We start from the raw sequence: 22,253 nt of genomic DNA, 5'->3' as shown, positions 1-22,253 counted from the left end.
TCCTCTGCCGCCACACATCCAGCATGTTCCATCCAGACAACCCCTCCCGTAGCACTCTGTCCGAGCGTTTGCCATACCTGTCCAGGCCAGTCGATCGATCTAGTGTGGGATCTAAACAAGTGTTGAAGTCCCTCCCCCCCCAGATTATGGTGCCTGGTTGCATCACCCTCAAGGTCGTCCAGAGTTTAGTATAAAAATCAGGGTCATCTATGTTCGGGCCATATACCTTCACTATGGTCAACACTGAGCCCCCAAAGTTGCCCTGTAAAATGACAAAGCGTCCCTGATCGTCTCGAACTGAGTTGAGGTGTGTGAAGGGGACCGTACGCTTGACCCATATAAGGACCCCTCTGGCGTAGGACGAGTAGGAGGAAGCCAGCCGATACGAGGCCCACCTTTTGCCTATATGTTGTTCCCGATTGTCAGTGAGGTGCGTCTCCTGCAGGCAGACGACATCTATCTTGTGTCTATCTAAATATGCTATCAGCCTGCGTATTTTTTGTGGGTTGTGCAGACCCCGTACATTCCACATGAGGAGGTTCAGGGATCTGCAAACTTTAGAGGGGACACTCATCTCTTGCAGTCCTGTATAGTGTCAATCCCCTATGTGTTCGCCGTCGGAGTGTGTCAGTATCAATAGTGTCAGCCTTCGATCAGCCAGTCAGAATTTTTTGTGCCCCCCCCCACCCACTCTCACTCCACCTCCCCCAAATCAGTGGAGACACCCCATAAAACATTTCTCATCTTGTCCCACAACCAACTTAACAATAAGAACAAGAAACACCAAAATCAAAAAGAACTTATGCGACTCATGCGCGGGGGTCAGGGCTGCCTACCCATTTCCTGTAACCAACGTTGCATGGGTCCGAGCCCCCTGTGTCGCAATATCGTCTCCTCCTTCCCCATTATATTCAGACAATATAGATAGAGCCACAGGACTAAAGTATAAAATTGCAGAGCAGTGCCTACTTCAGAGCCAATATTAGCATATGCGTTAATCCAAGCACAGAGCAGATATAATAAATAGTCACTTATCTGGATACTTCTGCCTCTGCAGTCCCATATTGTCGGCGCTAGTGTCCAGAGTCTACAGCCTCTTGAGGTGCACCATCAGCCCACCGCCTCCTCGCAGACCCTGTGCAATATCAATACAAACTATTCCACATCAGACAAAGCGGGGGGCTCCCCCTGTGCGCTTCTGGGTGATCTTCTCCTCACTCTTTGCTTCTCCTTTTGCTTTAAGAAAGTTTGCACCTCCCCTGCGTCATTGAATATTCTCGTTTTGCTCTCGGATGTGATTTTGAGCCTTGCAGGGTATAGCATCGCATAGGGTATTTGGAGCTCACAAAGTTTCCGCTTTGTGCAGTACTGAATTTGAAAAAAATATATAACCCCACAGCATGGTGTTGGAATCATTTGTGTTTCTTTTTAAAAAGTAAAATCCTAATTTAGTGTTTCTTCTACAAAAAAGGAACACTGACAATGTTGACGAACTGCGTAATGTTTGACAGAGTCACCTATCAAAATGTTCCTAAATTGATAACAACTACAACGACAGGTGTTTATGCCAATGTACAGTTGTTGCTGCTAAGAATGCAGACCTGACAAGGTTTCCAGGTTTAATATGTCAAAATCTAATTTTTGCAGCATTTACATTGAATTCAGCGCTTTTAATTTAATGTTAAACTACTCTCTCAGAAGGATTTTTAATTCTGTTGTTAATCCTGTTAATAAATCAAGGCTACAAATCCCAGACTGCCAGAAAAAATGGACTGCATGATCTACAACACATCCACTTACAGAAGTTCAGAGATCTTCATCTGAATACAGAGACAATTCCATGGTTTAAGATTTTCCTACCATAAATGTTTCTGGTGTCTGTACCTTCATTTGATGCTGAACACCCTTCCAATATTCAGGAGTAGCTCAAAGTGAAGAATATATATTTCTTATCGCTAATGGCTTCAATAACATGAAAGTAATTTGTGCAATATGTTTATCCTGAGAGTTCAAAATTTTTTTACATTAATTCCCTAGATGATGTTCACTGTGTTATAGCTTGAAGATAGATGTTGCTGTTGGGTCAGCTATAGCCCAGCGGTTCCTTCTCAAGTTTACATGATTTAACTTGTTCAACCTTTCAATGGTTCTAGGCCCACGGGTGCTCTTTGGCCTTTTTTCCCCATCATTTGTCAATTAATGAACTACGCATCTTTAGTTGCTTCATTCACTCTATTTGGTAAATATCGCCTATTTCCTCTTTCTGTTTCTACAAATGATCCTTAAAGCATTGCCTACTAGCAGAGTGGGTTCTCAGCTACATCACCCAGCCTTTCCAGTGCTGTGTGATTGTCCCGACGCATAATAACATATTGAAAAAAAGTAATTTAATGAGGTAAGGAAGGCATTTGTCCATCAAAACCAAACATCATCTTTTGATTGCTTTAGAACTAATGTTTTAAAAGTTTGTTAACTTGCAAGCCTGTAGCAATAATGATGATAATGTTGAAGACAGAATTTTAAATCTTATGAAACTAATTTCCGAGATTGTCAGTATTCTAGCTTAAACTAGAATGTATCACTATGATGACATAACGCTTTCACCATAATACACTAACAGCAAGTTAAGTAATTCAAGTAGACTTATTATATACTGCTGTAATAAGAACTATTGGAAATTACCTTTTTATGAGTTGACATCATTTGTTGGAATGCATAAGTATTAGGTATAGAATAAGCAAGTGCAGTAACGTGATGCACGCAGCCCCCTTAAACATTGTTTGAGTGGACCGTTAGTTGGCATCCGTTTTTTCAACTTCACATAACCACAAGGTATATCAGTGCAGTGCTGAGTTTGAAAAAAATATATAACCCCACAGCATGGTGTTCGAATCATTTGTGTTTCTGTTAAAAAAATTAAATCCTAATTTAGTGGTTTCTTCTACAAAAAAGGAACACTGAAAATGTTGACAAACTGCGTAATGTTTAACAAAGTCACCTATCAAAATGTTCCTACATTGATAACGACTGCAACAACAGGTGTTTATGCCAATGTACAGTTTTTGCTGCTGGGGATGCAGACCTGACAGGGTTTCCAGATTTAATATGTCAAAACCTAATTTTGGCTGCATTTACATTGAATTATGTGATTTGAATTTAATGTTAAACTACTCTCTCAGAAGGATTTTAAATTATGTTGTTAATCCTGTTAATAAATCAAGGCTACAAATCTCAGACTGCCACAAAAAATGGACTGCATGATCTACAACACATCCACTTACAGAAGTTCAGAGATCTTCATCTGAATACAGAGACAATTCCATGGGTTAAGATTTTCCTACCATAAATGTTTCTGGTGTCTGTACCTTCATCTGAGCCTGAACACCCTTTCAATATTCAGGAGTAGCTCAAAGTGAAGAATATATATTTCTTATCGCTAATGGCTTCAATAACATGAAAGTAATTTTTGCAATATGTTTATCCTCAGAGTTCAAATAAATGAACATTAATTCCCTAGTTGATGTTCACTGTGTTATAGTTTGAAGAAAGATGGTGCGGTTGGGTCAGCTATAGCCCAGCGGTTCCTTCTCAAGTTTACATGATTTAACTTGTTCAACCTTTCGATGGTTCTAGTCCCGCGGGTGCTCTCTGGCCATTTTTCCCCATCATTTGTCAATTAATGAACTGCGCATCTTTACTTGCTTCATTCACTCTATTTGGTAAATATCCCCTATTTCTTCTTTCTGTTTCTACTTTCTGTTTCTACAAATGATCATTAAAGCATTGCCTACTAGCAGAGTGGGTTCTCAGCTACATCACCCAGCCTTTCCAGTGCTGTGTGATTGTCCCGACGCACAATAACATATTGAAAAAAAGTAATTTAATGAGGTAAGGAAGGCATTTGTCCATCAAAACCAAACGTCACCTTTTGATTGCCTTAGAACTAATTTTTAAAACCTTTGTTAACTTGCAAGCCTGTAGCAATAATGATGATAATGTTGAAGACAGAATTTTATATCTTATGAAACTAAATTCCCAGATTGTCAGTATTCTAGCTTAATCTAGAATGTATCACTATGATGACATAACGCTTCCACCATAATACACTAACAGCAAGTTAAGTAATTCAACTAGACTCATTATACATTGTTGTAATGAGAACTATTAGAAATTACCTTTTTATGAGTTGACATCATTTGTTGGAATGCATAAGTATTAGGTACAGAATAAGCAAGTGCAGTAACTTGATGCATTCAGCCCCCTTTAACATTGTTTGAGGGGACCGTTAGTTGGCTTCCATTTTTTCAACTTCACATCACCACAGGGTATACCAGTACAGTCATGAATTTGAAAAAAATATATGTCATTTGTGTTTCTTTCTACGATAGACACATCTGAGAAGGTGTCCTGACCAAGCATAGAAGTAAGTAGGTTCTCTACATAGCGTTTCATTGGGCCAGTATTGATTGTCTCGGAAACACCCATCAGGCGAATGTTGCTCCTCCTGGACCTGGCCTCCAAATCCTCTGTCTTAGCTGCCATTAACACAAGTTGTTTCTCCATTCTTGTTTGCCTCGTTTCCACTTGCGCCTGAGAGTCTTCGGCCTCGGAGATCCAGGTCTAGGCGTTCCGCATGTTTGTCTAAGCGCTCGGACATTCTATCCACCCTGTACTTTAAAGAGTCGATCTTCCCATCAATGTTCGTTAGCGAGGCCTGTATGGTATGAAACATGGACTGTATGGCTTCATTTGTGACCACTCCTGCGTCCGATGTCTGTAGCTTGGGTGGGGCCTGCGCTTCCGTGCCAGCGTCCTGATGTTTTTTGGCCTGGTCAAAGGTTATCTTTGGCTGATTGCGGTCCAGTTTCCCCATTGCTCCATCCCCGCGGCCCGCGATGGTTCAGTGCAGGTGTTCTCAGCAGTAGGAAGGTCCCGAAAAGGAAAAGCGTGCCCGCCGGGTCAAGAGCAGGGGCCAAACCGGGGCGTCGGCGAAGACGCAGAACAGAGCAGCGCCGCTCAGCTCTCGCCCCCACGCCGGTGCGTATGTGTGCGCCCCGCTATTTCCTAGTATTTGTCCACGACCCACAGAACTCCACTCCTGGGTCTGTGCCACGCACTCCGTAGCCACGTATGATGTCAGCACAGCTGGTGTGACTCCCTCATGCATGATACTTGTGGCCCCCTGGGATGGCAATCCTGCATTCGTTGTAAATACCCTGTCTGTTGCAGCAATTGCGGCCTATTGGGCGGTGCCAGCAATGGCGGTCCCCGTCACGCGCCGTGTCACCTCCCCTCAATTGTAGAGCTGCACTGGCCCGATCCACCCCGACAGTATATGCAGCGCCGAGAGGGTCCCAAACTCCACGCTGGTTCGGGGGGGGGGGGAAGGTGTGTCCAGTCCCCTATGCGGCACCCCCTGGGGATCCACCGCAGTGGCGGGGGAAAAGGAGGGCAGAAAGGGAGCACCACGTCCAGCCGCCTCAGCTCCCAGAGCAGTCCTGCAGGTCGCTCGCCAACCTTTCCGATGTCAGTTATGGTCCAGCGCGGCCCCCGCTCAGTGCCTGTCCCCGGGCTATCTTCTGTATGGGCCGCCAGTCCACCTGGTCTCGCGTTCCCTTCGACGGCCTCCGATGCGGTTTTTCCTGTCCCGGGTAGTAGACGGCGCGCACCACCCTGCGCCGCCGCCGTGCACGGTCCGCTCCACAGGCTGCCACTCACTCAAGGTCGGGGCTCCGGTCTCACTACAATGCCAGCAGGCCTCTGCCGTCAGGGGCCAGAATGCCAGGCTCCACGGCTTCAAATCGCGGGATTTTACCAAGTCGGCAGTGGGTATGGATGTCCCACGTCACGCAGCTCATTTCGGTTTGGAGTCAGATGAGAGTATAGGATGGTACAACAGGATTATCGGGGCTCGGGCAAGGAGCTCGCTCAGGCGGCAGCCATCTCACTTCGTGGCTAGCTCCGCCCCCAGTCTGACAGATATTCTTTATAGTGGCCAATAGGTGAGGAGGTGGCCCCTCAGCCCATAGGGATGGGCCACAGCTGCTAGTAATTCTGTCTGGAAAAAGTCAGACAAGACTTTGGCTGCAACAGCCAAGTCTCTGCCCCCTTCCTTGCCCATACATATTTTTCAATGGGTATTTTTTCCGCTTCTGCTTCCCTACTCTATCCGCCCCTCAAAACCCAATGAACACTGACCCCCGACATATATTTACCACCTGCTTGAAAGCTGTGATGGGCGAAAGCAAAATGTGAATGACAATTCAACAGACCAATGGATGAAGGCCACTGAACAAATGCCCCTCAATGAATATATATTTTGAATGAATCTCTTGGAAAACAATATTTTGGCAGGGTTATCTCAAGGTTAAAGTGAAGCTGCAAAATCTTTCTCAAAGTGTATCAGAAAATAGGCTATTAACTTGTGAATGGGAGAACCCTTATTAACTTAACAAACACCACTTGGTTAGGTCTTCACACAATTCTCAGTAAAACTCTGCTATAGCACAACCTATCAGCCCTAGAAAAAGCTGTGTTCAATCAAGCATTATCAACAAAAGAACAGCAATAAAACGCAAGGAAAACGCAGTCTGAATTGTGCTGTGCAACCTGGTACATAGTGACAAATTTAGATGTGGGTCGAGCTTACACTCTTCTGTAATTGCAAGTAAAAGATGTACTTGTAAACACTGGACTCAAAGTTGTTGAAAGGGTTGTGGTGTTAAACCCCTGTCCCAGCAAGCAAATCTTCCTGAGGCCATGACTCGATGTTGGCCTGAAAGCAAGTACTTTGAATTGGTTCTCAACTCAATGAAGACTATTACACACAATGAATGTATGAAGGTTGAAGGGCATTTTTAGTAGACCCAAATTGTGCTGTAGTTATTCAGGTTGGTTCTTTCAATTCAGTTGTTTAAGCAGATATCTGTAGTCAGCGCTCCTGGTTGAAGGATATTTGCTGCTTTGCAGACCGCACTTTCTTGAAGAAGGCTTCTCAGGTAGTAAAACGTCCCAGCAGATCATGTTCAAATTACCCTTTTGACCAGATCGAGATGTAGTTCCAGCTCTGCAACAAAACCCTGACCACAAATATTCAATGTAGAGGGAGGAAAATAATCTTCTGGTATTCCACTAGAAAGTGTGCTTGCAGCAGGCAGGGGAACTTCTACTTACGTTTTTAAATCCTAGATGACTGACGACAACTTGGAGATTAAGGAGCATTTCCGTGCCTCCCAACTCTACTAACTTCCAACCAATGTAGTCAAATCGACTTGATAGGTGTGTCACACCATTTAAAATACTGAACTAGGAGTCTAATGATGGCCAGTGGAGGCTGTGGGTCTACCAGAGATAAGCACTCGGTAAAAATACATGATGTATTAGGTTTGTTCAGGTAGATGTCAAGGAACTGCACCTAGTCCAAATCTCTTCACCTTTTCTGATGAATCTGTGTGTTACCCTAGAAGCTAAAAAGCAGATATCTTTATGGATAAATACGTACGGGCATGAGATGAAACCAAAACAGGTGTGAAAAGCCAGGGAAAAGGATCAGCCACAAGATAGCATCTCACTATACCACTGCGCTTTGGCTAGGAAAACGCTATTTCCTGTCTCAAAAAGTCACAAATCTAAAATAAGTAGCCCAGATATTGTTTCATATTTGAGTGTTTCAGACCAAATTTAGGTAGCATTTGATTCTGATTGCATTTACCAAACCAATAATCCAGTTTAATAGTGAGGTAGCATTTAATTTATTAAAGTGTTAAGGATTGGGACAAAGGATGACAGATTACCAGTGTAGCAATACCACAGTTGGTTAAATGGTTTTCTTACAATGGATGATCAAATCATAGCTGTTGCAAGAGGGGAGAGCCGCCATCTTCCACCAACAGGAACAGCACCCCCTAGTGCTTTTTTAAAGAGGAAATCTCTATAAGTCATCCTTGACAGTTCTGGCTGTAATGTGGACTGATCAAAATGTCAATGGCACAACCAATGGCAGGAGGGAATTGGGGGGGCGGATTGGGGTGGGAGGGGGCTAAATGATTACCCTTATCTCTGTGTAATTTATTGAGAGTATATGCTCTGCAGGACAACTAACATGATCTGAAATTAGACCTTAAAAATGTCATGTTCAAAAAATTGGGAATTAAGATACATCTTTGGTAGAGTAGATGTCTTAACAGGTGAGACCCCATATTTATATTCAATTAAATGCAAATGATAGACGATTACAGGACACAGTCCTACTTTACAATTTTGCAATTTTTACTCACTTCTTCGTTGATTTGCAACTGTGTATATGAAAGACGAAGACAGAAATATTACAACTAGATTTACAATCATTACAAGTCAATCAAATACAAGTAATCAGTTTGCAAACCGCAGTATTACTCTTTCAAGCTAAATCTATTGCAGTGCTACAGATCATACTTCGTACCTATGTCATCAAGAGAAATGTTCAGCAGAGTTGATCTTGCCGAGCCCAGGTCATTTTCTGTCTCTACCCAGAGCGAATACTGGATGCCTTCCTGTGATTTATTGATCCAAATTGTGAAATTGTCTTTGGAATGGAAAACTGACTCTTCTTGTGTCTGTAAACTGAAAAATAATCAATACATTAAACTATATACTCCTTAATTAGAGCTAAAACAATATCTCAATTTCACTAAATGCATTTACGGTAAAAGAGAACATAAATCACTACAAATAATTAATTTCCTGCTTCTTTTTACTTAATGAAATAATAACCTAGGTTGGTGCAAATCATGCTTTTTTAACATGTGGTGTTTTTCCTTTGCGTGTTCCTTGTCCCACGTAATGGCTTTGTTGTGTAATTTCTATGTATAGGAAGGCATGATTGGCTTCATTGTGAATTTTTGATGTGTGATTAAATAGTAAATTGCCTATTTGTCCGTTTTACCCTATTCTTGCATTTCCTATTTTTTTTTCTTTTCTCCATCATCACTCTCTCATGACGCATGTTAGGTCATCCAGTAGTATGAAGAAGTCGGAGATATTTTACAAGTGATTAAGGATAAGGCAGATGGCATTAAGTCTTGATGTGTGCAGGCTAGCATTAGCTTTAATGCGAAGTTTTAGGGTTTGACTATTTGGCAATTATGCAAACAGAAAAAATGTCAGAGGGAGATTTAGAGAGAAAGAGAGTGTGTATGAGTAAGAGAGAATAGAAACAAAGAGTGATAGTGATAGAGAGATTAGAGTTAGTGTGCGTGTGTGTTGGACATGGCCCTCTCGACCGGGTCACCCCCAAACCCTTTACCTTTCACCTCCGCATTTCATGGAATTAGCTTTTGTTGGCTTTAAGACCCTGTGCACTTTAACACTGCTAACCAGTGCTAAAGTGCATTTGGTGCCCCCTGTAATCGTGGAAACATAGGCTTATTCACAATTGGCATATTTAATTTCTTATAATTCCCCAATAAAATGCACTACATGTGCCCAGGGCCTGTAAATTGAATGCTACAAGTAGACCTACAGCATTGATTGCGCCCCCCACTTAAGTAGCCTTTGAACATGTCTCACTCCTGACATTGGAGAGCCTGTATGAGCCTGTATGTGCAGTTCACCCTGCCATGACGACCTGGCAAGTTAAACCTCTTGCCAGGCCCATACCTTCCTTTTTAATAGGGATAAGTCACCCCAAAGGGTATGCCTGGCCATCCTAGAGTATTCATTATTTTTTAACACTTTTTATTGAGAAACAAGGCATGATACAGTTACTATGCAGCATTTTTCGGGTAGTCGGTAGTAATCATTAAGATGGTATGTCCATGAACTTGGTAACACAATAATATAGGGCTGACATAAGTAGACTTATACAGTTAAATCCCAGCATCTGTATCCCCCTGGACCCTTGGAGGCTCACAGATGTCCCCCTGGTAAGTATTCCATGGCTCCCATATTTCGGACACCCTCTGGATACATAAATGGGCTTCTCCGTTACCATATACCAGTCGCTAGCCCATCAACAATCTTTGGTGGACTCTGAGCCCTGCACGCCCGTGTAATATTTCGTTTTGCAACCATGAAACCTAAAGTGACCAAAAATTCTCTCCTTGGCATTAAGGTCAGTGGGATCCCAAATGTACAACAAAACCAATTTAATGTTACAATGTATCTGTTGCCCAAATACCTCCTCCATCATGAGTACCATCCCTTCCCAGTATTTCTGAATTCCTACACACTCCCAGAGTGTATGGATAAAGGTGCCCTCCTGCCCACACCGCCGTACGCAGGCACCATCTTGGGTGTAACCAATATGGGCCAGTGAGGGTCCTGACAAGTATATTCTGTGGAGAATCTTCAGTTGGACCAATCGGAGTTGGGAGGAAATGACAACCTCACAGGGAGAAGCCACAGCAGCCCGCCACTCCTCATCATCCAAATTGGCCACGTCGTGGTCACATTTACTTCTCAGACGGGTCAGGGGATCTGTCATGTTATTAATGAGTATTTTGTAGATAAGAGCTATAGCTTTTCGGGTACGTTGCCATCCAGGATCCTGTCCTCAAGAGGGGAGGGGTCAGGGAGGACAGTACTTTGTGGGAGAACCGCGAGCAGGGCGTGCCAAATTTAAAGGTACCGGAAATGTTCATATTTGGCCATTTCATAATCTTGTTGTAGTCAGGAAAAGGGTATGACTTCGCCCAATTTCCAGACATCCCCCACCCTGGACATACCAATAAGGTCCAATTTATCGAAATCCTTTGAGCGAGACAGTCAACCCAGCTGATCACAATGCCAGAGCGGCGTGACTTGAGTGAGTTTGCCCTCCCAACCCAGGCTTCTGTTTGCGTCTTTCCACAATTGCATGGCATGCCTAGTCGGGCTGGACAGGGCAGGTTTCAAAGACCTCGCATATAACACACCCTCAAAACTACCCCCCAGGAGGAGCCACCTGTCGATCCGAAAAGCCGGGTCATCTTGCCGGCTATAACTGCATTAGGTGATTGCTGCGAGCTGCGAGGCCCATTAATACCTCTTAATATCTGGGAGCCCAATGCCCCCATCAAACCAACCTAATGTGAGTTTATCGGTAGAGATGCAGGGGGGGGTTGCCCTCCCACAGCAGAACACGAATAGCACTTTCAAGTTATCTGAAATACGATGCAAAGACTGGAGGCAGAGTATTCTATAGTGCATACAAAAGTCGGAGAAGGGACATCATCTTAAATAGGGCCACACGTCCCAGGAGAGTCAAAGGAAGCAACTTCCAATGTTGGACATCAGATTTGAGACGCGCCAGTGGCAGCCGAAGGTTATTGTCATAGAATCAAGATAAATCTTTGGAAACCCAAATTCCCAGATACTTGAAGCTTTCCACTGCCTCAGTCAGCTGGCAACCTCGGGGTAGCAAAGGCCGCTGTCCGTAAAGGACATAGAGCACTGATTTAGTCTAATTGATCGTATATCCTGTGAACCTACAAAATACTCGAAATATGTCCAGTACCACATTGAGAGACATTGTGAGGGAGGCCAAATAAAGCAAGATGTTAGCAGCGTATAACTATATGCAGTCCTCCCAACCATATGTACATTTGAGACCCCTAATGGTGGGATCCTGTTGGATCCATGCCGCCAGAGGCTCCAAAGCTAAGGCGAAGAGAAGCAGCGACAAGGGGCAGCCCTGCCAGGTGCCCCTACCAAGAGAAAGGACAGGGGATTTCCGGTTGTTGACGACCACCTGCGCCGACGGTTGACAGTCCAGAAGGTGCACCCATTTAATGAACTCAGGGCTAAAACCTAGTTTTTGAAGCACAGGAAACTTGTACGGCCACTCAATAGTGTCAAACGCTGATGCGGCGTCCAGGGATACCACAACAGCATCCTCTCTGATCATGTCCGCCCGGCAAAGTACACTGTAGAGCCTGAGGAGGTTGAGGGATGTATTTCTCACCGGCATAAATTCGGACTGGTCCGGGTGCACCAGGCGGGTGAGAACTTGTAGCGAACAAGTGGCGAGGACTTTTGCAAGGATTTTGGCTTTGCAATTGAGCAATGAAATAGGCCTATATGATGAACACTGGTTGGCGGGCTTGCCCGCCTTATGGATGACAATGATGACACTTTTTATTGAGAAACAAGGCATGATACAGTTACTATGCAGCATTTTTCGGGTAGTCGGTAGTAATCATTAAGATGGTATGTCCATGAACTTGGTAACACAATAATATAGGGCTGACATAAGTAGACTTATACAGTTAAATCCCAGCATCTGTATCCCCCTGGACCCTTGGAGGCTCACAGATGTCCCCCTGGTAAGTATTCCATGGCTCCCATATTTCGGACACCCTCTGGATACATAAATGGGCTTCTCCGTTACCATATACCAGTCGCTAGCCCATCAACAATCTTTGGTGGACTCTGAGCCCTGCACGCCCGTGTAATATTTCGTTTTGCAACCATGAAACCTAAAGTGACCAAAAATTCTCTCCTTGGCATTAAGGTCAGTGGGATCCCAAATGTACAACAAAACCAATTTAATGTTACAATGTATCTGTTGCCCAAATACCTCCTCCATCATGAGTACCATCCCTTCCCAGTATTTCTGAATTCCTACACACTCCCAGAGTGTATGGATAAAGGTGCCCTCCTGCCCACACCGCCGTACGCAGGCACCATCTTGGGTGTAACCAATATGGGCCAGTGAGGGTCCTGACAAGTATATTCTGTGGAGAATCTTCAGTTGGACCAATCGGAGTTGGGAGGAAATGACAACCTCACAGGGAGAAGCCACAGCAGCCCGCCACTCCTCATCATCCAAATTGGCCACGTCGTGGTCACATTTACTTCTCAGACGGGTCAGGGGATCTGTCATGTTATTAATGAGTATTTTGTAGATAAGAGCTATAGCTTTTCGGGTACGTTGCCATCCAGGATCCTGTCCTCAAGAGGGGAGGGGTCAGGGAGGACAGTACTTTGTGGGAGAACCGCGAGCAGGGCGTGCCAAATTTAAAGGTACCGGAAATGTTCATATTTGGCCATTTCATAATCTTGTTGTAGTCAGGAAAAGGGTATGACTTCGCCCAATTTCCAGACATCCCCCACCCTGGACATACCAATAAGGTCCAATTTATCGAAATCCTTTGAGCGAGACAGTCAACCCAGCTGATCACAATGCCAGAGCGGCGTGACTTGAGTGAGTTTGCCCTCCCAACCCAGGCTTCTGTTTGCGTCTTTCCACAATTGCATGGCATGCCTAGTCGGGCTGGACAGGGCAGGTTTCAAAGACCTCGCATATAACACACCCTCAAAACTACCCCCCAGGAGGAGCCACCTGTCGATCCGAAAAGCCGGGTCATCTTGCCGGCTATAACTGCATTAGGTGATTGCTGCGAGCTGCGAGGCCCATTAATACCTCTTAATATCTGGGAGCCCAATGCCCCCATCAAACCAACCTAATGTGAGTTTATCGGTAGAGATGCAGGGGGGGGTTGCCCTCCCACAGCAGAACACGAATAGCACTTTCAAGTTATCTGAAATACGATGCAAAGACTGGAGGCAGAGTATTCTATAGTGCATACAAAAGTCGGAGAAGGGACATCATCTTAAATAGGGCCACACGTCCCAGGAGAGTCAAAGGAAGCAACTTCCAATGTTGGACATCAGATTTGAGACGCGCCAGTGGCAGCCGAAGGTTATTGTCATAGAATCAAGATAAATCTTTGGAAACCCAAATTCCCAGATACTTGAAGCTTTCCACTGCCTCAGTCAGCTGGCAACCTCGGGGTAGCAAAGGCCGCTGTCCGTAAAGGACATAGAGCACTGATTTAGTCTAATTGATCGTATATCCTGTGAACCTACAAAATACTCGAAATATGTCCAGTACCACATTGAGAGACATTGTGAGGGAGGCCAAATAAAGCAAGATGTTAGCAGCGTATAACTATATGCAGTCCTCCCAACCATATGTACATTTGAGACCCCTAATGGTGGGATCCTGTTGGATCCATGCCGCCAGAGGCTCCAAAGCTAAGGCGAAGAGAAGCAGCGACAAGGGGCAGCCCTGCCAGGTGCCCCTACCAAGAGAAAGGACAGGGGATTTCCGGTTGTTGACGACCACCTGCGCCGACGGTTGACAGTCCAGAAGGTGCACCCATTTAATGAACTCAGGGCTAAAACCTAGTTTTTGAAGCACAGGAAACTTGTACGGCCACTCAATAGTGTCAAACGCTGATGCGGCGTCCAGGGATACCACAACAGCATCCTCTCTGATCATGTCCGCCCGGCAAAGTACACTGTAGAGCCTGAGGAGGTTGAGGGATGTATTTCTCACCGGCATAAATTCGGACTGGTCCGGGTGCACCAGGCGGGTGAGAACTTGTAGCGAACAAGTGGCGAGGACTTTTGCAAGGATTTTGGCTTTGCAATTGAGCAATGAAATAGGCCTATATGATGAACACTGGTTGGCGGGCTTGCCCGCCTTATGGATGACAATGATATTGGCCAGCCTGTGATCTTTGGGAAGGATCCCTACCACTTTAATTTCTCTATACATATCAGTGAGAAAGGGGGCAGTCATGTTTGCTGTTATCCTAAATAACTCTATGGGGATCCCGTTAGGGCCTGACGCTTCCCCTCCCATGCAGATCGTGTATGGCAGAGCTTTCCAAACTCTGTGTCGTGACACGGTACTGTGTCGCCTGACATGGGTGAGTGTGTCGCGCGATGACGCTGGTACTGCGCATTACAAGGTCTGTTTCAGTTTCTTAAGGAACTTGCCGTTCATCTTCTCCAAGCCGGTTTTATTAATGTATTTATGCTTTTATACATCACCTGTTAGGCCCAAGGAAAATCAGAGAGCTTTTCAATGAAAATGCGGTACAAATAGAAAAGGCAGTTCGTATGCCAGACGTACGCGGAGAAAGGAGAGGGAGACCGTTAGGCAAGTGTGTGAGGGCAGCACATGCACAATGCAGTCCGTAGAAGCGTCTCTGCTACCCATTCCCTGCAGGAGTTCTGGTCCAGGGACAAGGAGGAACGGCGGGGGATAACAATCGGGTGGCTGCCGGGCTCCGCTGTCTGTCTGAGCCCCAGTGGCACGGAGACGCCCGGGAGCTATCGCCACAATGAGAATCAAGACCCCCCGGGCTGGTATGACTGACCTGCTACAGGGCTACGCCATGGAGGTGCTGCGCCAGTGGGCGCCAGACCTGGTGGAGTTTGCTGTACTTCAGCTGCTGAATGGCAGCGGCAGGCACAAAATTCACGCCAACTTGGAGCAGTAAAAAAATATATAGACCATGAGCACTACTTCCACATCACATGATAATGCTCTATAAACAAATGAAAAGTGAAGAAGGTGAAGGTAAATGGGGTTGGTAATGGTAGAATTTATTTTTTATGCTTTGTATTTGTTTGTTTGAGATGTCACAAGGCTACGAAATTAACTGTAAAAATTATAAAAGGCTCTGCATGGGCAGCGGCAACTCTGCAGCGTGCTTTCCTTGAAAAGCACACTTTTACAACAGTTCACACACAACGTCAGGCAACACAAGAACGTCAGAGAGGCACGTCAGTAACTACAAATGTCTATTGTTGTCCTGTTGCGGGTGACATCAGAGTCACAGAAACATTAGTCAGGAGGGAAGGAGGAAGTGAATCCACAGGTAAAAGGACATTCCCTCCAAATGAGGTGCACGTTAATAGGGACTGAAACTGCATTAACCTTGGTCTGCTTAACAACTTCGGCCAAAGAAACTAAACCTGCTTAGCTCCCCCAGAACAGCAAATTAAATGCAGGAAGGGCATAAGGTACCTTGAGGGCAGCAAATTCATAGCAAAAATATGAATATCCCTCATGTCATAGCTTTCAGAATTGCCAATGTTTAAACGCGGGTCGCTTGACATTAAAATGCTGGTTCACTTTTAATCGAAATGCTTTGGTCTTATATTTTTTGACAGTCACAAGAAAATGCTAATAGAGTTCAGGACAGGCTTGCGATACTACAAGTGGGGCAACTTGAAACTGAGAAATACAATCAGTTGGGAGTTCTCTGACAGTGAGTTCTGAAGGGGGTGGGGGCACCCTTCGAGTGCTCGTGGTGGGCAGCTGGGGTTGTACAGTTCTAGCTACATACCTAGTTCTGTTCCCAGGGAGGAACTCTCTATACATTTTGTTATTTACAAATTCTAGTCTATGACATATGTATTTGTCCTTAGCTCTTATATGCAGTTAATTTAACCTCTGGTTTGCTAGTAAAACTGAATTATTGTGTCGCGGAATTGTGCATGCCTACAAATGCAGTTAATTTAACCACCGGGTTGCTAGGAAAATTGAATTACCGTGTCTCGAAATGATGCATGTCTAAAAAGTGTGTCACCAACATGAAAAGTTTGGAAAGCACTAGTGTATGGCTGACGGTATGAAGGTGATGCCTGAGTGTGAGTACATAATCAATACGAGACATACTGCGATGGGGTCCCGAAAAGTAGGTGTATTGGAGCTCATCGGGGTGCAGGCATCTCCAAACATCCGCAATGCACATAGCACCCAGAAAACTATGGATTCGTTTGCGGGAGAGTGGCAGGTCTTTCTGGGGCCAGCGGTTCAGGGAGTCAGAGACGATGGAGTTAAAATCACCCCCGATCAGTAACCTCCCATCCGGCAAGCCAAGGAGGAGATCTCCGAGGTCAATAAAAGTCTGTGCATGTAAGCCTGGTGGTATGTACACTAAAACCAAGTTAAGCATGGATCCCTCCCAAATCCCAGAAATAGCAACAAATCTAACCAGAGAGTCTGTACGTACAACGTCCACAGTCAAGGGGAATGATTTACGGACTAAGATGCCCAACCCCCGGGAACTAGAACCAAAGGCGGAGTTAACTGCCAACTGGAAACCCCAATGTGACAGGGTCTTACAGCCATTACCCAACAGGTGGGTCTCTTGCAGGAGAACAATATCTGGTGAATGTCTCTTCAGGAATTGGAGAACTACCCCTCTCTTAATTTTGTCACCCAGTCCATTTACATTCCAAGAGAGCAAGTTAAGTCTCTGTCTATTCACAGTACCCATCACCCAATCTTAAAGGTGTGTGGTGACCCAGAGAGGAGCACTTCGCAAGGCACATGGGGAGAGATGCCGGTACACCCCATAGCCCTTACATCAATGAGGACATCAAGAATTCCAAACCTGTATCTAATTTTACCTGAGACCAATCAAATACGTCATGCCTGAAGAACAACAAAACCCCAACATAAACATAAACACAAATGCAATCTCATCCAACCCGCCCCGCAGACCCAAGAAACATTTCCCGATACCCCCCTCCCTGCCTCCGTGCTCGGCGGTGTCAAAACATCCTGCCCTACAAACTAACAAACGCCTATTGCCCACCCTCCCAAAGACTTACAGGTATGTGTAGCCTAACCGAGCACCCGTCCCTGAGAAATTATCAGATAATAATCGCATTCGAATAACATGGATACACTAAGAGCCAGGGCCTAGAAAACACTAGGAAACAGATACATAAGTGGTAGGGGATAAAGCGGGTCTTGAAGAGACCAGTTCGACAAAGTTATCAGTGAGAGTCTGGCTCAATACTAATGAGAAGTCTGATGCACTTAGAGGAGCCGACACTCCGTCACATACCTCAGTCATTGAAGAAACCTTCCACCCCCGAAAGGGAAGCATACAGACCAATTATTCGATGCCACCCCCCGCTTCATTCTGCTCCTGGTGTGACGAGCCGCCATCAGAGTCCCGGGCACCCCCTCCCGTCCTCACGCCCCGGGTATGGTTGTTGTTGCAGCTTACCTTATGCCATCCATCCAGCTAGTCCCAGGACTTCTCTGGGGTGGTAAAGAACCAAGTTTTCCCCTACGATTCCAGCCTCAGTTGGCTGGAAAAAGCATAGCATATTTCAATTCCCTGTCTCAAAGCACTTTTTTCACGTCCAAGAAACTGCGCCTTTCTCGATCTACCTTGTGAGTGCCAGCTAGCTCAGAGGTCCCTAGAAACTTTCTCGAATTCACAAGAAGGGAGTAGTCTCTGACAACCGCATAAACATGACAACTTTGTTTCCCCAAGATAAAACTGATCTTCAGAGTCGTGGAAACAATAGATAGATATTTCACTCAGTCAATCGTGCATGCTTCGTTTCACCAGAGGTGCAGAGAAAATAGAAAGACAGGCATTTTCAATAAAAGGATTTATTGAACAGTCGTCTTTCCCAAGCATAAGAAATGAGCTGCGACAATCGTAAAACTGGTTGCAAAATATAATGCATACAGTAGAAAGAGTAGAATAAAATAATACTGTAAGAGCATTGTATGGTTCCTAGACCATAAATAAATACATACATAAATACCAAAGGGTTCTAAAATACGCCTACCCCGGTGTACCTAACCTAATCTTAGTACGAGGGAAGAAGTAAGTGCGTTGTAGAATAAATAGATTATTCTTTTGCCAAGAATCCGTCCAAGAGTTCTCTTAGGGTCTAATCAGCTCCGTACCTTAATTTGGAATGAAGAAGGTCAGGCTCAGGACTCGATTTCCCAACAACCCTGAAGGGTAGCTTGGAAACACTGGAGCTGGATTTCTCGGCAGGAGAAAAGACAGTGTCTCTCTCAGTGTGTCTGCTGGAGGGTCGGCTTCCTTCGGCACTTGCAGTAGCAGGGCGCATCGGGCAAGTAGATAGTCGAACTGCTCCAAACCACCGTGTGTTTGCTATGGCAAGTGTGGGCATATTTATACCTTGAAGTTTCAGAGTTTGACGTAAAGGTGGACATAATAACATCATTAAAGACTCTCAGTTCTTTGCAAACACCATGAGTTCTTGGAACCTCCAACAACAAACACTGCGGCTGACCCTGGTTAGGCACTTCAATTTCTCAGTTCCATAAATTAGTCCTGAAAAAGTGCAACACATGTCCGGAGCTCACCGCACTTTAGCTCCACTGATCAACAGATACCAAACATTTATCCAAAAAAGACTGTGCACTTGAAAGTAATATTAAACTTCTCTCCAAAGTCTTCAATTATTACATTCTTTATTGTTCAAATCTTTTTAAAAAAGCCTCAGCATCAGCCAACGCGTTTCATTCCAATGGAACTTCGTCATGGCTCAATAATTTCTTGAAATAGGTACGGGTGTCCATGGGATGGTAGGCCACGAACAATGCTTAATAATATAATAAAGAGAGAGCCCAAACCTTTGAGGCGGGTAATCTCAGGAACCACAGCACCAATCACAACAACCAATACAGCGTTGGAAAGGGCAGTTGCAGCAGAAGGACATAGGCTATGCAGAAGCCCACCATATACATTTAAAAGGTAAAAGAACCGTGCCAGCAAAGTAGTCCCTTGTGGGCATGTCTGCGTTGTGCTGTGGGCGTGTGCTGGGGGCGTTACAAAAGCTGGGGGCGTGTGGTACGGTCCGCCCTCATGCCATGTCTCATATTGTGTGTTAATCCCACCCTGCTCCCTTTAAATACCCCGGCACCCCATAATCATAACCCACCCTTACTCCTTAAAATACCCCAACACCCTTAAACACTAACCCATCTTAACCCTATAAATATACCCTGTACCCCAAAACCCAAACCTATCCCTAAACCCTAAAAATACCCCTGTAACCCAAAACCCAAACCAAGCACTGAACCCTATAAATACCCCTGTACCTCAAAACCCAAACCTACCCCTGAACCCTAAAAATACCCCTGTACCCCATACACAAACCTAGCCCTGAACCCTAAAAATACCACTGTACCCCAAAACCCAAACCTACCCCTGAACCCTAAAGTACCCCTGTACCCCAAAACACAAACCTAGCCCTGAACCCTTAAAATACCCCTGTACTCCCAAAACCCAAACCTACCCCTGAACCCTGAAAATACCCCTGTACCCCAAAACCCAAACCTAGCCCTGAACCCTAAAAATAAACCTGTACCCCAAAACCCAAACCCTTCCCCTGAACCCTAAAATACTCCAGTACCCCAAAACCCAAACCTAGCCCTGAACCCTAACAATACCCCTGTACCCCAAAACCCAAACCTAGCCCTGAACCCTTAAAATACCTCTGTACCCCAAAACCCAAACCTACCCCTGAACCCTAAAAATAGCCCTATACCCCAAAACCCAAACCGAGCCCTGAACCCTAAAAATGCCCCTGTACCCCAAAACCCATACCTATCCCTAAACCCTAAAACTACCCCTGTACCCCATAACCCAAAACTATATCTGAACCCTTAAAATATCCAAACACCCCAAAACATATACCTCAGTACCCCAAAACATATATACCCCTATACCCATACTTACCTTATCCAAACATTTTTAAAAAACATGCTTTTACCATTCATGCATTTACAACGAATTTCATTGCACATGTATGCGTGGTAAAAGCATATAAAATGTAATGCCATGCGTTATAATGGCATTGCGGAGTCATGGTACTTTCGTAATGAAAATATGCGGAGCGATGGTATGCGGAAAGAAAGTTGCGGAATAATGGGTGTTTACCCTCCCCCGGTAAGTACATTGGTGGCACAGCGGCCCACATCTCCAGCAACATACTCATATTTTTTCACCACCCATTTGAAAAATGCACAGGTCTCTCTCATTGATGGCCAGCACCGACATACACTTTTAGACACACCTCCCGCCACAAGTTCTAGAATTGCGAACTTTAGAGCTGGAGAGCTACGTTCAAATCTCGGCATCAGCTCAACATCCTGTGATTCCAGGCAAATCGCTTCGTCGCCCCGTGCCTATCACAAACGAATGGGTTCTTCTGTAATGTAAATTGTGCTCATGCCATGTTGTCGAGTTTGCGCTACATAATATTGCAAGGAAAAATAAAGTAGGGAAACTCGAGTTCACACACTACTGAACGCGCACTCTTAAGTGCATCAGCAGTGAACTGTGAATCGGAGCGTTTCACAGGCCTGTCACAGATAAGAAATGCTATCAAAACGAAATCCTACAAAACAATATACTACTGGCCGGCAGCAATTCATACCCAGACAACGTCGGGACTGGCTGCTAGTGATATATAAAACTTCTTCACCCAATCTTTGTGTAGACAAGGGATGAAGGTAAATCAGTAAATTCGTGAGAAACAGCAGATCCTCTGATTCAGGCTCACAGGTCTATAGCCTATATCCGTTTACAAAATGAGTGTAAGAAGTAAGGAAGTGAATTGCTTCTATAGCGTCAATCACTGTTACTGGTGTCCCCAAATTCAAGCACGAGTACCTCCTATCATTACTTGTGAGGAAGAGTGTCCTGGTTTGTATAGTTTGACCCGCAGGCCCAGTTATCCTCAGAGGGTAATAGTAGACCCTCAGGGATACACCAATCACAAGAACACCCAAAATACAGGACCACGTCTTCAGTCAGACAAAAAGGTGCATCATAATATTAAGGGATATAGTACATCAATATGACCCATTAGTCATGTGGCCATTGTGCCTTTGATAAGACTGAACGTGACCCCTCGTATCCTTTTTGTGAGCCTGGATCAGAGGATCTGCTGTTTCTCATGAATTTACTGATTTACCGTCATCCCTTGTCTACCTAAAGATTGGGTGAAGAAGTTTTATATATCATTGCTTGTGGCCTACCATGACCATAGACCCCTCCGTACCTATTTCAAGAAATTATTGAGCTCTGACGAAGTTCCATCGGAACGAAACGCGTTGGCTGATGCTGAGGCTTTTTAAAAAAGATTTGAACAATAAAGAATTTAATAATTGAAGACTTTGGAGAGAAGTTGAATATTACTTTCAAGTGCACCGTCTTTTTTGGATGAACCATGAGTTCTTGGACAAGTCAGTATTCGAGCAAGGGGAAGTCCCTAGTCGTTGAAGCTGAGTTTTCCAAGAAATCGTTGTAGAATTTCGGAACTAGTGGAAGTAGCCCTGCCGTATTTGGACGCATGAGCTGTGTCTAAATATGGTTATGATTCTTATGCCTATATAAAGACATATTTATTTATACCTATATAAGGGTATGAATCGAGAAATTTACAATAGTGTTCTAAAATGGTTCACAGCAGGTGAAGTCCGGGAAGAAGGTGATACAGCTGTTTTGATACTCCATCGTGGGGCCGATCTGGCACTCTGCAGGATAATATCCCAGTCTCGGAAATTGAAGATCCTGGCAAGGAGAGGTCGCGGGGGCTCCAAGTTTCGGTATGCCACTCGGTACACGGTGCGCCCGTTCCACCGAAAAGAAGTTAGAGAGCCCCTTCGGTTAAAGGTAAGTAGTAATCAGTTCTACCATGAA

At 44.8% G+C, this 22,253-nt stretch overlaps 1 protein-coding gene across 1 annotated transcript in view; it reads right to left on the bottom strand.

The window, feature by feature from the left end:
* Window positions 1-22,253, bottom strand: part of LOC147747364 (interleukin-12 receptor subunit beta-2-like) — a 710,479-nt gene that overhangs the window by 421,670 nt on the left and 266,556 nt on the right. The window contains exon 5 of the mRNA XM_086936242.1: window positions 8,441-8,601. Within this exon, the coding sequence (XP_086792368.1) occupies window positions 8,441-8,601 (161 nt within the window). The remainder of the gene's footprint in view (window positions 1-8,440; window positions 8,602-22,253) is intronic.

This window comes from Lissotriton vulgaris, chromosome 1_1, assembly GCF_964263255.1.
Source record: "Lissotriton vulgaris chromosome 1_1, aLisVul1.2, whole genome shotgun sequence".
NCBI classification, from domain to species: Eukaryota; Metazoa; Chordata; class Amphibia; order Caudata; family Salamandridae; genus Lissotriton; species Lissotriton vulgaris.
The sequence above is the reverse complement of the archived record's forward strand: the minus strand, read 5'-3'. Positions and strand labels throughout refer to the sequence as shown.